At 38.8% G+C, this 15671-nt stretch overlaps 1 protein-coding gene across 4 annotated transcripts in view; it reads left to right on the top strand.

Moving 5' to 3' along the window:
• The window catches only part of BRAF (B-Raf proto-oncogene, serine/threonine kinase), an 80673-nt gene that overhangs the window by 49142 nt on the left and 15860 nt on the right, over positions 1 to 15671 (top strand). For 2 of the 4 annotated variants that reach the window (XM_054189151.1, XM_054189153.1), the window contains exons 8-12: positions 5779 to 5938; positions 7546 to 7582; positions 11842 to 11978; positions 12663 to 12780; positions 13499 to 13583. In XM_054189151.1, coding sequence (XP_054045126.1) covers positions 5779 to 5938; positions 7546 to 7582; positions 11842 to 11978; positions 12663 to 12780; positions 13499 to 13583 — 537 coding nt within the window. Of the gene's footprint in view, positions 1 to 460; positions 516 to 5778; positions 5939 to 7545; positions 7583 to 9011; positions 9132 to 11841; positions 11979 to 12662; positions 12781 to 13498; positions 13584 to 15671 lie in introns of all 4 variants that reach the window. The other 2 variants (XM_054189154.1, XM_054189152.1) reach the window with 2 other exon arrangements.

Consider the following 15671-nt stretch of genomic DNA (forward strand, 5'->3'; position numbering starts at 1 on the left):
GTAAGCCATAGGCAGTCCCCTCCAGATGTTCCTCCCCAAGATGAGGGAGTACCTATGGTCCCACTTGCACATTTCTGAACCCCTTATAAAAATGTTTCCAGCCTCCACATCAGGTCTTTTGTCCCATTTAAGTTCTTTCAGTTTGCACTATCTTGTTGTGCCAAAGCAGTCATTTTAGTTATAATCTGCACTTAACTGGAAAGAGTTATTGAAGTGTAGGTCTCCCTGATAATAGCCATTTGTAATAAAATTGAAGTACACAAACTGTATGTAATACATTGTATTCATTTCATTCATTGCACTGTCATAAAGTTTCTTCTGTATCTTTGCTCGTAAAATATGAGCACAGAATTTCTGTGAACCCAGTTCCCTGGATGTTACAGATATATGAAAAAGGGAGAGATTAGCTGTTCAAAATATTCCAGAGTTGTCTTTTTTCACCTTCCATATGTTCTCTCAGATGTTGTGATCTTGGGCAAAACTCAGCAAACTCACGAGGCAGATGTTATGGCAGGGTAAGTAACCTGTGGAGCGGGTGGTAAGGGGGCACACGGTCAGACCTTCAGTAGCAGAGTGGCAGGTTGGACTCGATAGAAACCGAGAGCATCTGATTTGCTTGAGGCAGAACACAGCGAGTAAACGGGTTGGCAACATCTTGGCTCTTTGAAAAACAACATTTCCCAACATGCTTAATCTTCTAAATTTAAGGAAGGAAGGAAGGGGGACTGTCTGGTGCACCGTTCTTGGAAGCTTGCCAGTCCCTGCCTTAGAGCAGGCTCCAGCCTGTGATTAAACACCTCTGCTTTCCTTTCTGTCTTCCAAATGTTCACGGATTATTCTGCCTCAGCCGAAGATATTTAAATGTCTAGAAAAGCTTCTGAGAAGCCAAGGAAACAAAAACACAGTCTTACAGTATTGTATTTAGTACTACCACACCATTTAGATCCCCGTGTGTTTAAGTGAGCAAAAGCTTTGTGTTTTATTGCATAAAACAATGATGAACTCTTCCCCTAAAAATTCTGGCACCAGACCTTTTCCAGGGCACTCCATGTAAATGTTAGCAAACTTCCTACAATATCCAACTTGATATCCATTCTTCCTGAGCAGAAAAGGCCTGGTACCAGCATCTTTAGAATAATCATCTTTAGTCTGTACAACAGGTGGGGGAACCCCCTTTCTCCCCAAAACTTTATTTGCAAAAGCATGCTAGTGAACCGAAACCTGGTTTGGAGGACTAATGACACCTGTGGGGCTTCTCTTGATAGCCCCTGGTATATGAAGCTATCAGAAATTTTAGGAAAGCATTGCTAAGCTTTGATCTGGGCCCAACAGCCAACATAAATGCACACTGTTGTGATAATCCTGGCAGTTGTTTTACCCCTACAAGCCAACATTGATGAAAACAAGTTATCATGGCATAGAAAAATACACTAGTCCATATGAAGTTGTGACTGTTACAGATCTGTCCCGTGATGCTTTTAGACTGACTTCACAGGATGCTGTAAGAGCGGTCTTCTCTAGCTTGTAGTTACAAACTTGTGTTTTTCCCCAAATCAACATTTGATTTGGGGTTATTGACTATTTCCAGGCTGCAGAGGTGGGGAAAGAAAAAAAATTGCTTTGTTTTCTGGCAGTATCTATGGAGGACCACAATAATTACATTAGAACACGTTTGGCCTCCAAAACTTGCAGTTTACCTGCTTGCTAGCGTAGCTGAAATACCATGGTATCTCAGATCTTTAGTGGTCCAAACCAATAAAAAAAAAAAAAAAAATCACCAAAAGAGCATTTTAGCTTGCTGTAGGTTTGGCTTGGGTACGAGTGTGCAGTCAACCAGGTGAATAGTATGTACTGCACTGAGCCCTCTGGCTAAACTGAGATGCACTTGTTCAGGCTGGAAGGGGAAGAAGAAAAATCTCAGTCCAGTAGAGTTGGTGTCCAGTAGAGTTGGTGTCATCTTAAAAAGGGAAGTGGCACACACCCTAAAACTGAAGCTAGGTGAATGTGAATTTTCAATTTAAGTATTTGTCTAACTACAGCAAAATGAAAATCCAAGCAAAAATCTTGAAGCCCAGACAAACCTCTTTTAAGAAAAATCTTTCCTGAGTAGACCAGCTCTTAAACATATGAAACATCACATTGGTGAGTTGAAGTAAATTCAGGAAAATCTGTATTGAAATTTTCCTTTGTATTTGTAAAGTGACCTAACTTGTATCATTGCAATTTCTAAGATTCGGTGGAGGTACTGTATATGATTTTATAAAATGGTTTGCTTATATAGAAGGTAGCATGTGTGGGCACTCTTCTGAATTACCTTCCTCTTTCCCATGGACCCAATTTTGTAGAATAGTAAAACTGTGGACAGGTTGGCACTTGCTGTGATTGACAAAGGGTAAAAATCTACATCTGCCTGCAATTACTCCTGTCTCCTGACAAAACCTCTTTCTGTTTTGTCTTGATAAAAAGGGAGGGAACAATGTGCTTATCCCAAATACATGGTCCAAGGAAAAAGCATGTTCTGTCATACCACCAGGCAAGGTTCTAACATATTAAATCAAGATTTGACAGCTCTATCAGCTTATTGCCTGGGAAGCTGAGAATTGTTTGTTAAAGGAATGCCCACATCTAAGATGCTGGAAGAAAGTGTGCAAGATGAGGTGGTATAGCCTCTCAATACGTCAGAATATTGACTTTCTTCATTGGTAGAAGGTCTCCTCTCAGGTTGGCTGATAACTGCTCCCAAAGGCCACAGGAGCAACAGAAACTTGGACCCTGGTATTTAAACTTCTGCTGCTTTAAGGCCCAGCCTGCTAGACACGTTTGCCACAGTAAGCAGGTCTTTGCAGTAGTTGTGTTCTGGTCCTCTTGATTTTTTTTAAAGATTTTTTTTTTTATTTTTTTGGCAATATGTTTTCATAGCCTACAGAACTAGTTTTGTAACTCACCTGGAATCATCCTTTTCCAAATTATGATGGCTGGTCCTTTTTGCTCCATTGTCTCTTCTGCCCTCCTGGAGTAATTAAAAGTTTGGGCTTTTGGTAGCTAAGAGGATTGCTGCATTCTTTGTGGTGACATGTTTTCTGTAGATCAGTATCTTGATGCAAATCGAGATACAGCTTTTGCCGCACACAGGCAGAGGCTGGTAGTAACCTCTTCGGAGCTTGCGATCTCAGTAGGCCATTTTGGCTAGCAAATCCCTTGTGTCTTTCTCTTCTTCACTAGTTACCTTTTTCAAGCAAAATATAGATGGACCACATGGCGAACTGCTTATGAGAGTCCCATCTCTGGATTGTTTGGTATCTAAAATGCAGAGATCTCACCAGTAATAGTTTACAGACTCCAAAAAAGAGAGTTCTTTATCAGCCCATAACTGTTTTCTAAAGATCTGAACTTGCGCCAGCTGGACTTTAATGAGTAGAAAAGGCTCTTCAAATTGTTTTCAAATGTGATATGACATAGCATGCTGTCTGTGCCAGCAACATGATGGGCATGACGACCTGTGACCAGAAATACAGAAGTATTTGCAGATTCCTTTAGCAGATGACCATTTATGACTCAGAAGCGGATGTAGGTGAAACAGTATTTCTGCAATTTGGTTTTCTCTCCTTTGGCTTGCTCATGATCACAGAAAATCTGATTGCTTCTCTTCTCGTCGTGTGGCAGAACTCAAATGCTGTCTCCCAGTCACTCCTAGTGCAATGCTCTGATGTTTGTTGTTACACATTTCCCTTAATTTCATTATTACTGAGAACTCCCAGGAAGTTTGAGCAGGAGTGCGCTATCCCAACAATTTTAGGCTTTTCTTCTGAAATCTTTCTGTACAGCATCTGACACACTTGCCTTAACACGAAAATATAGTGCCTTAGAATGTCAACCAAATCCTGCGCTTGTATCTGTGCGGTGTCCCGTCTCCTGATGTGGGTTCTAGTTGCATGATTTCCTTACAAAAATGTTCAGGAGTTCAAAACTTCCTCATCTACAATAGAAAAGATTTACCTGAAGGCACTTGTTAGCAATGAATGAAAACTTTAGCTTATGTATATGTATATCGACTGCATTTAAAATTTTTTTTCTGAAATTCTGAGCATCTTCTGAAATACTGGGCTGTTCAAAGCCCTTTCTCAGAGATTTGTCTGTTGGCAATTTCGGTTCATTGCTTCCCAGTATCTTCCCAATATTTATAGTCTGTCATGTTGACAATAGGTAACTATTTTTTAAAAAAAGTTAAGCAGGATGAACCCTGCTACCTATTCTTTCCCGCCTGCCCCCCGCCACCTCCAAAACATAATCTAAGTATTTTATTAGAAGACTTACTAGACTGTTATTTGAATTAACTTGCAAGTGCTCCGTTTTGCCATTCTCAATTGTGAGACTGTTGGCCAGGAAGGAAAAGATGACAGGTACCTAGGATACGGGTATCACTGAGTTCTGGGATCAGTGCCAAACTGTATAAACTCTTCAACGAAAGGTGGGGTAATAAAATAGTCTTTAAAAGCAGACCTGTTGCTGAAAAAACGTCAAGAGCTCCTGTTGAAAATGTTAGTTGGCCCTAAAGATCTTTGGGGAGGCCAAGGAGCGTTTGCTTATGGGAGGTGGCACCAGGACCTGTTGCGGCTATATGCTGCTGTATGGTTCCTTTCCAAAGCTTCTCCCTGCGGGCATTGCCTTGGTGGCCATGGTAACTCACCCATGAGTTACCAGCATGGCTGGAGGACGCTACTCGTCTCCTAGGAGTTGTGTTTTCCATAAGTTCTAAAAACCTTGCTGTTGGATATCGTGTATTTTGACATAAAGTTTTCTTTGACAAAGGTGGCAAATGTTTCTCCTTGGCCTTGCCGTATATCCATTAAATTAGACTTAAGAGTGACTCCTTGAGTAAGAGATAAATGCCAATTTATTGTGCTTTAACAAAAGAAATGGATAACCAAAGAAGTGACATTCTGCCTTCTTACAAAAAAAAAAAGCAAGTGTGCAGATGTTTTGTCTTTTAAATATATGATTCATGATACCATAAATTAAAGACTTTATTTACATTTATGACTGGCAGCATTTGCATTTCTTCAGAAAACTTGTCTGTATAGTCTGAACGCTTATCTTTCAAGTCAAATCTATTGCATCGCCTAACTGTTGCACTGTAAATAACATTTGAAATGTTGCGCTATTCAAAGTTATTTCTTAAAGGTTGAGGTTAAGAGGTGATATATTTATTTTTAGTATCAATAATTTATATTACACTGGCTACAATATTAATAATTTATGAGGAGTGACCAGTGTGTAATTTTTAGTCTTTCTTCATTGAAAAAATAATCCCATCCATACAATTTGTTTTGTGACATCTTCTGACTGTAATGTTGATGTGGGATGTTAAACATTTTTAGTTCTCAATGGGTTGCCGTTAAAAAGAGCGTATTGCGTTAACTCTGAAGTGAGGAAACTGCAAAGTACCTTGCTATCTGCAGTGCATGTCGGGCTGCGTGAATTTTTCAGATCAGGATTTATTATTACTAGTCTGGTATGGTACGTTAGGGGTTTTTGTTTTGTTTTAACTCAGAACGCTTCACAGGCACGTAATTAGGTAGTTTGTGCAGCAGAGAGCTGTTGCAATTGATCATAGGGGAGTAGAGTTCGTTCATTATAAATTGTTTTTATGCAGGCCTCTAGATCAGTTTTTTTAATGTATGTATTATTATAGTTGAAGAGGACTTACCGCACCCACTATGCAGTATTTGAAGCCATTTGTAGACCTAAATCCTCTTTTTCCTTGACTTTGTTTCTCAGACCACCAATTCTCCCTAGTCCTTCTCCTTCAAAATCCATTCCAATCCCACAGCCCCTCCGACCAGCAGATGAAGATCATCGGAATCAATTTGGGCAACGCGACCGATCCTCTTCAGCTCCCAATGTTCACATCAATACAATCGAGCCAGTCAATATTGATGTAAGTATTAATAACGTTTGGATCAGGAATGGTAGATTTGATGTTTCCCTTATGAATATTAGTGCGTTAAATTTATCACGTACACAAATGCCGTGCTTCTAAGATAATCCTTGGTGGTCTGTCAGAATGTTCATAGATACCATGTAAGACACTTTTGCTACTGAGAGCTGTAAGGACGCAAATAGCCCATTCTCCAACAGCGGAAACTGCCTTTTGACGGTCCTGTCCTTTCATTTTCAAAGAAACATTCTACCACAAACTACTCTCTTTTTTTGTCATTAGTCCCAAGGCTCGTGCTGCTAGCTGTACCACAGCCTTAAGAATATGAAAGCCACTCTCACAAACCATTGTACGCGTTAAGGACATTTCTTAATATGCAACATAGGGATTTTTAGTATTCGTAATTCAAGTAATATTTCTGGCATTGAAGAAAATTAGATTGTTGCAGTAAACTGGGTTCAGATTTACTGAATGTTCCTTAGGATTTCAAGAGCCCAGTATATATTGGTCTGAGCATTCTTTTGGAGCGTTCAGAAACGGCTACACTTAACTTGTTTTCCACATTTTTGAAATTCCTGGATGCTGAATTGTAAATAACAACAACAATAATGGTTCGTATTTAGGCATAAAGCCAGCTAGGACCTTTCAAAATATTGGTCACGGCAACCCCTTTCTAATTTTGCTAACGTATATAGCTTGTACTTTACCCTTCGGTCTATTCTCTAGAAATTAGTCATTTGTCAGGGTGAGCAGGCTTGAAGTCTGCCTCTACACCGAGGCACAGAATCTGTTTTGCATGTGAACTGAGCGAAAGGTGAAATGGTAGTTGTGTATTAAGAGTGTGGCCACGTAGACATTTGCATACAGCATGTGGCAGTGGTGCAGCTGAGGGGCAGGGCCAGTGTATAAAGCAATAAAATAATTGTGTAACCAAAAAAAAAACCCAAAAACTTGATGATGAAAATGGACATACAGAGGGACCTGCTAGAATTTTCTCGTTTTCTTCTGTTTAGAAAAATCCTTAGTGTAGTTTGCTTTTAGTCTGGATATATTGTAAAAGATACTCTCAGTTCACAGTGAATTGCAAGTGAAGGAAACCTTTTGCAGTTAGTCATTTCTGAGAAGAACAGAGTGCGCCTGGCTATGCAAATGAGGTGCTTTGTAACAAGATAAAACGAAGCAGAACTCATTTGACTGATGTACCTCAGTACAGGAAATTGGCGTCCCAGCTTCTGATATGACGGTTCAAATAATTTGTGCCACAAACACTGTAACTAGAACGTTTGGTTCAATATTTCTTCACGCATTTTGTCCAACTGTGTGTTTAAATCAATGTTTTCATGTCAGCATCTATTTTGGGTGGTGTACATTTCACTTTACTACTGAGGGATGCTGTTTTAAAGCAACTGATTTTGAAAAGTTTAGTAGTTGTTATAAATAGTTCTATGGGGTCTCTGCTGTTAGTAAGCCAGGGTAGGAAGTAACTTGTATTTCATGGACAACATACAAGGTTATGGGTTCTCAATTTGATCAGTCTCAATTGATTCTGGAATGTAAATAATAATTCCTTAATTAAACACAATTATTTTTTTTTTTTTAATTTATAGGACTTGATTAGAGACCAGGGTTTACGAGGAGAGGGAGGTAAGTAGTGTTTAAACTAGCTACTGTGCTTTATTTAATTACACAACCGCTCTGTCCCTTCCCTTTGTTCTACTTCTTTCTAAAAAAGACAGGCACAAAGGAAAATATGACTAGAACAAAAAGTGAATTTACATTTGCTTGTCCATGAACTTAATACTTGTCTGACAAAGGTTTGAGTCATTTGCCGGTCATTCTGGGAGTGGGGGAGACGGAAGGAGAAAAAGTTTTGAAGTGGTATCTAGTTTTTTAGTTTTAAAATTACCTTGCACCGTCACTTTTTTTGCTCTCACACGCATACACTCATTCACTTACGTGGCCGCACACAGATACGTTACAACTTCCCAACTCTCTCTCAAAGATTTTTGTGCCTGTTGTTAACTTTCCACCCATGGAAACAACAGGGGTTCTCATTGAAAACCATCGACATGGTAGATGGACCTTCCACACAAACCGCTGCATCCTAAAGCAGCGTGAAATACTCCGGTTCTTCTCCCCCTCTACCCCTGCTGAAGATGCTGCTTTGCTGTACTGCATGCCTGTGCTACTCTTGGAACCAGGTTGTTAGGACCTTACGCTAAAGCCGGGTCTTTTTATTTTTCCTTCAGTAATGCACAGCCCTAGTTCACAGTTAAGTCAGAACTAGTGCCAGAAGACTTTTTTTTTTTTTTTCCTCACGTGTTATGCACGGGCCTGTTAAGTCACTTCTCCCACTGGCTGTCAAGGTCCTGAAAGGGCTTCTTACGTGCTGTATTTATTCCTATGAATATATTAATAATATAGAAATAATAGAAATAAAGAAATAGTAAGTAGGGCAGGCATATGACAGTTATTCCAACTCCAAATCATTAACGCAGTCGTCTCCTACTAATTATAACTTGCTTCAGCCATAAGTAAAGTCTGAATTACCTTAGCGCACTCTCTCCTGATCTCTAAGGTTTTATACTGTGGGATATCACTGATGTTGTTTCTCCCATCCAAATCTGGTAGTTGGTAGGATGCTACCTACCTACTGCATTGTGTTTGATGGAGCTGTTTTTTCTTATGCCAGCGATAGAACGCTTTTTAAAAAGAAATTTCCTTTAATCCCGCAAGTTTACTAATTTGAAGTTGCCAGTTTTAGCTATTTTTGTATGTGTTGGTAGGTGTGGCTCTTCACAGTTTTGCCCATTTTGTCCAGCATTTAAATGTTGTGCTATCATGTCGGTTTTAACTTTTGATCATAAACTGTCTGCTTGGCATCTGAAAACAATTGGCTGTTCCCAGTCCTGAAACAGTGTTATTAGTAATTGACTTTTTTTTTTTCCTTCAAAGTACAGAAGCAATCTATGAATAGGAGTCAAAGCATCCTAGTTATTTCCCATGACTTCTTTCATTTCTTCTATGTGTCTGTCTTTCTGTCTCTGCCTGCCCGTCTCTTTCTCTCTAACAGCCCCTTTGAACCAGCTGATGCGCTGTCTTCGGAAATACCAATCCCGGACTCCCAGTCCCCTCCTTCATTCTGTCCCCAGTGAAATAGTGTTTGATTTTGAGCCTGGCCCAGTGTTCAGAGGTAGTTGGGCTCTTCTTTCTTGTTTTCACCCAAACAAAATAAGTAAAACCACAGATGCTGTTTGTGCCTCACCCTCACACGGTGTGTATGTAAGTGTGTGAGTTTATCAAAACACCTCTGTTTTTTGCTTGGCCTGGCTGGAATGCTTTGAATGTGCTTTTCACACATACTCACTTTCACCTTTACACGCGTGAAAATGACTATAAATAAAATCTGGCTTAAATCTTCAAAAGCAAGGAATTTCATAGTTGAGGGTTTGATGTGGACCTTAACATAACTTTTCTAAGCAAAGGTCCTTGGATTGCATTGCAGTGATTTTAAAGACAAAGCGATGCCCTTAACTTAGAATTTCCTTGACTGTTCAGTTTAAGTCAGTTCAGTGCTTTAACAGTTTTCTATATTTAATATTCTTTTTGAAAAGTAATCTAGGAAATCAAATGTGAATTACAAACATTTCCATTGATATCTTGTTAGGTCTCAAGCTTTTCAAGTAATGTGTCATGCCAACTTTCAACAAATACCTCATTTTGAGAATGTGCTGTTGATACCCCATTGGGGCCCTAGATGGTTTAGGTCATGCAGTTTTTATTTAGTTAGTAAATTTCCAGTGAAACAGTATTTGTTTGTGTCCTGTACCATGTAAAATAGGACTCTTCCATTTTCATGTCATTGACTCTGGGGGTAACTCAGGCCTAAAGCTGTCAATGGATCTGTTGTATTGCACAAAATCCCCCACAACTCTGTGGGATTTCATATGCTGGAGAAACCAACTATTGAGTAATAGCATGAAATGCGAATATTTTATGTGTGTACATATACATGTAGAAATGGGTAGTTCAGTGCATGTAGTGTGGTTTTCAAATGCTACCGTCTTGGCTGTTTCAAAGACTTTTGTTTCAGAATATATCAAGAGCAGTTCACCTTAATGAACTTGTAAAGTTCTTCCAGAAGTCTTCGTAAGAAGACAGGTGTTCCCAACAAGCAAACTGGCTACAGAATGGAATACAGCTTCAAAGTCCAAGCTAATGACTGAAGTCCAACATTATCTGTAGTATTCTACTCTAATAAATTGGAAAACAGGCCATCTGGTGTTATTATGAACAGATTAACTGTAATGTTCTACCATGGGCTGTAAGCATTTTTGGTGAAGGGTGAATATCGTGCTAGTGTTTCTATATTGTGGTGTTAAGATTTGAGTAGGAGACTTTAGTTACCTCTAAAGAAAATGCATTTTAGTAGAGCTTTACTGTTACAGAGTAGGTCTGTAACCCAGTAAATTTTTGGAAAATTGCTTATGTTCTGGGAAAATCTTGCATTTAAATCCACATATGTATGATTTCAGGCAAATAATATAATAAATAGATGACAGTATAGTGACCGTAACATGAATATGAACAAAAAGTCCACTCATTAGGTCACTGGCCTGCAGCTGCTTGTAAATGTAGTTAGGATGCCCAATATGCATCTTTATTGTTGCATTAGCATGTGGGACAAAGTTTATGGATGCTGTGTCCCATTTTTGATATGTTGGTATGTCATTATTTTGAGCTTCCACTTCAAAATTTTACGTATTTTAGCTCAGTGAGGACAGGCAGTGATGGTTATATATATATACAGTCTGATAAACTGGCACACACTGAGTGACTGACCTCGAGCAACAGTTTTAAAAGTCACAAAGTCCAAAGTCAATTTTTGAACTCAAGTTGGCATTAGGAGATGCTTTTTTGGTAAGAAGGGGGCTTCTGAAGGAATATGAGGAGCAGTATTGTCTTCTACCACTTCCCAGAGCACTGATGTGAGGGAAAGCGTTGGAATGTTGGAGGTCTTGTACAGTGACATACATTGTTTAGCAGAGCAGCATGAATTTAATTAACAGTTGACCCTATTTCATGTCCTTTGCATTGGGAGGGTCAGAATAACCTTGTTACAAATAATTACGGTGTATTTTAAAAAGCAGTGTCTAGATGAAGTGCTCTATTTGTAAAGAGCCACTGGGGCTCTGAAACGCAGCTCTGTTAGTGACATTTTCCTGCATCGGTTTGTTTAGATACATATAGGCTACAGGTGTACTGTTCTTTTTGTATTTAATCGAATATGCTTCAAATAGCTAACTAAAGTATTTGGTTTTTGTTTTTTTTAATCCTTCCTGCAGTCTAATATTTACTTCTAAATAAGAGCTCTCTGCTAACAGATAGCTTTAAAACAGCCAAGTGGTTTTCAGGTGGCACTTGGAGACTCAACTAGAAGATATTTCAATTTTTTGCATTTAGTCTACTTTGATTCCAAAAATACAGTATTTCAGCTATTATTTGGGTCCCTAAAAGGTTAGCTACAAGAAATCTGAGAGGTAGCTACTGCTAACTAAAATGCTACTACTTTTCTTCTCCATGAAACTGGTGGAATTAAAAAATACTTTTAAATTTTTTTTTTCTATTTAAAGAGACATTGTCCTGCTGGTAATTCATGAACAAGAGACTGGGAACTATCTGGTTTACAGGGATGTTTGCTATAGCCTTGTCTCTTCTGACATCTAAGACTTGAGCACTAATCTAATATTAGGACAATATTCCTAGAATATGTTTTTCCCCTCTTAACATTTACATTGATGTTTGGAGATACTGCATCTTAAACACAATTCTTGCACCTAATTTCAATACATTCTTGTAAGCTGGCTTCTTATGGATAAAATTATCCTGTTTCTGAAATTTAGGTTCAACTGCAGGTTTGTCTGCAACACCTCCAGCCTCTTTGCCTGGGTCACTCACCAATGTGAAAGCGTTACAGAAATCACCAGGACCCCAACGGGAAAGGAAATCATCCTCATCCTCAGAAGACAGAAATAGAATGGTAAGGGAAAGATCAGCTATTTTCATTCGTAGTATGGTGTATTCATAGCATAGAAATACTACACAACCATCTTCCTCTCACTTTTTCTTTTATCAAAGCCTTCTGAATTATTTTGAAGATAAGTATGGTAATGATCAAGGACTTTAAACCAATAAATAATGGAATATTGAAATGGTGGGACTGATACATAAATCATTTAAATAATTGACTATACTCACTTTTACTCCATTGCATCCAAGTATCTCGGTGTGCTTCATATTATAATGCCGATTTCCTTTCAAATAACAGCTTAACTTTTCCCACCGTGATTCATGAACTTAGAAAGTTCTCCAGTGATTCTCAAATGTAAAAATACATATTTTTTAATTCACAATTTAGCATTATAATTGAGTAAGAATTAAAAAATAAACGAGACTTCCTTTTTGGTGAGAGTTTCTTAATATTTGCTGGTTTTAACACTGACAGAAACCTGTGGCAAATATTTCATGCCAGGAAATAATTTAACATGCTGAGGATTTGCATATGGCTGGCCTGAAAAGTCAAATAAAATATCTGAAAAAGAAAGATCTTTCAGGACTTTAATGATATGAGATGCTGATACCAAATCTGTAACAAAGGAGCTGTTTTCACAGACGTTAAGGCACTTGCTTTCTTCCTTGTTATTGTTTATGTATGCATATAAAGAAAACCCTTGGTCGACGGGATTCGAGTGATGACTGGGAGATACCAGATGGACAGATCACAGTTGGACAAAGAATAGGATCTGGATCATTTGGAACAGTCTACAAAGGAAAGTGGCATGGTATGTGGCCGTCATGGCAAATAGTTATTCTTAAGCAAGTAACGTTGCCTGCTGGGGGACACCCAGCTGGAAAGCAGCTTCTCAGAAAAGCATCTGGGGATTCTGGTGGACACCAAGTTGAACATGAGCCAGCAGTGTGCCCATGCCTCAAAGAAGGCTAACGATATCCTGGGCTGCATTAGGGAAAGCGTTGCCAGCAGATCAAGGGAGATGACGCTTCCCCTCGGCACCGGTGAGGCCACGCCTGGAGTGCTGGATTCCAGTTTTGGGCTCCTCAGTATGAGAGAGACATGGACATACTAGGGAAAGTCCACTGAAGGGCCATAACAATGATTTTTAAATTAATAAGTAGTGTGCTAAATAGGTAATGTTAGAACTTCAAACTATTTAGAAACTCAACTCTTGTATATTCTTATGAATTCAATAATTATTAGGATAAAGATGAAACACAGTTACTGGAAAGGCTAAAGTATTTATCTTGATGAATAGGGATTTGAAATGTGTATTTGGAAAGCTTTGACTTGGCTAGGATTTCTCAGAGTAAAGTAAGAATAGTGTTTATACATTTTACAGAATATTTACTTATTTTAATATTGTAGTGGTTTATTTCACAAAAGCTAGAAAATAGGGTATCTTAATATTTCTGATGCTCTGTATAGCATTTTCTCAATCGACAAACATGTATCAATGGCACTTATGAAAAACTGCTATTTTGAAGGTGATGTGGCAGTGAAAATGTTGAATGTTACGGCACCCACACCTCAACAGTTACAGGCTTTCAAAAATGAAGTAGGAGTGCTCAGGTAAGAATTATTTTTAATGGCATAAAATAATGTGTGTAGATTTATGCTTCATTAATCCCTTAGTTTTAGATTTCCATTATAACACATTTTTCTTATTCCTCCATGATGATACTTCGGGTAGAAAATATAACTTGCCATTTAAAAATATTTCTTTGTATCCACTGCTACTTCTTCCTTCCCCTGTATGTGTTTGTCTGTACACCTATGTTGTGAATATAGATATGTCCAAACACTCAAGACAGGACTGGTTTTTGCTATTCTACTCCCCCCAGGGCACATCAAGCCGAAGTGTGAACTGTAGGACTTTCTTTCCTCTCATCCATGTTTTAAAATTGAAGGGAGAGTATTGACTAATTGTTCGTTTTGAGCATATCTCATTGATATGTTTGGAGGTATCTAGTTCTTCTTGTTCATTTGATGATGATAAGAATGTGATTGACTTTTCTGGGAGGGTGATGAGAATCTTTCAGATTGACCATATTATACGTTGCTTAATAGTTTCTGTTCGGTAGCATTGACTTATCTTTGAAGGAATTTTTAAAAATGTATTTCTCATAAAGTCACTCCTTGATTTCCTTTTCTTGTGTCTATTGCTTGTGCTTTCTCAGAGGAAGTATTTGTCTTGGGTTCAGCTCTTAAAAGAGGATCCATCAACACGGTACAATAGAACATTTATTGGGGAAGAACATTAGCATCCAAGTACAATCCTGAGCATAAATCTGTTTTAAGATCTATGCTCTAAAGAAGGGGTTTGCCTCTGGAAAACTGATGTGTTGAGCTGGGTGCCTGTGCTGGAGCACCATCTCCAATAAGCTACATGGTGAAAAGGGGATGGTCAGCCTTTTTCCCCAGGAAATGTTAGTGCTTAAAACTCTAAACCCATAGTTGTGGAAGTAGAGGCTTTCTGGGGTACGTTACTTTGGATATCTCTGCATATTTTTGACATACCTGCTCAGGAGAACTTAATGAAAACAAAAATCAAAAATCTTGCATTTCTGCTGGCAATCCTATAGCTGGAGTTTGGCCTTTCTCTGTTATCATTTCAGCACTTACACTCAATAGTCAGTTGTCCTACCCTTTGACACAGACAAGCCAGATTTGCCTGTAGTTGTGCCTTTTCCATTATGCTTCGGCATGACTTTCTTAGCTTTGAGGTGGGATTTGCCAGAAACCACTTACTTTTTATTCACTCAACAGTTACTCTCAGCATCACTTGACAAATCCTCAAACCTGAAAAAGGCACGGTCACATCGTGTAGAACTGTCCTAGTCTGCATTGCTGAGAGGACACAGGGGTTCACGCTCTTGGCTTCTACGTTAGTTTTTTAATATAAGAAAACATAAAGAGCTCTGCCATCTTCAGGAGCAGCATAGGTTTACGAAGCTACCATGGGTTTTAAGCTTGGTGTGTCACATTTCATCAACAGTGAACTGACTGCCTTTGGTACCAAGCTGTGTTGGAAGAAGATTGCCTTTATCCTCAGCCCATGGTAGAGCTAGGAAATACTCCAGCATTCTTAGGTGCCTCATCTTTGTAATATCTCTTTGGTATGTTTGGAGGTATCTAGTTCTTCTTGTCCATAAGAATGTGATTGACTTTTCCGGGAGGGTGAGGAGAATCTTTCAGATTTCACAGTGTGTCAGTAGATTCTTTCAGGCCTTGAATCTACTGGGGTATCTACTGAGATAATCGTCTCAGTATTGTTTGTTGTGAAGTTTTTCTGTCTGGAGTTGCTGTGTCTTTGAAATAAGTTTGATTTAATCTGGCCAAATCTCTGTGGTGAACTCCAGTCTCTCACAGTGCTGTTTGGAAACAAGTTCATATCATAAACTTCTGGAGGTATAGTTTTCATACTTGTTTCTGTCATTTCTTGTATGCTGGCTCCATAGAGAGCACAAAATTCTTGTCAAATAAAGCACTAAGAAAAAATGAAGCCTTGTCAAGGAAGCGTATTGATGGGCTTCTGAATGAAAGGGCTGTCCTTCCTAGAAGCCTCTGACACTGGAATTTCATTTTGGATGTCCTCCTTATGGGCAGCAACATCTCATAGCTGGACTGGGGTTACAGAAAAGCAGACCTGCCTGTAAA

Source organism: Rissa tridactyla, chromosome 1 (genome assembly GCF_028500815.1).
Source record: "Rissa tridactyla isolate bRisTri1 chromosome 1, bRisTri1.patW.cur.20221130, whole genome shotgun sequence".
Lineage (NCBI taxonomy): Eukaryota > Metazoa > Chordata > Aves > Charadriiformes > Laridae > Rissa > Rissa tridactyla.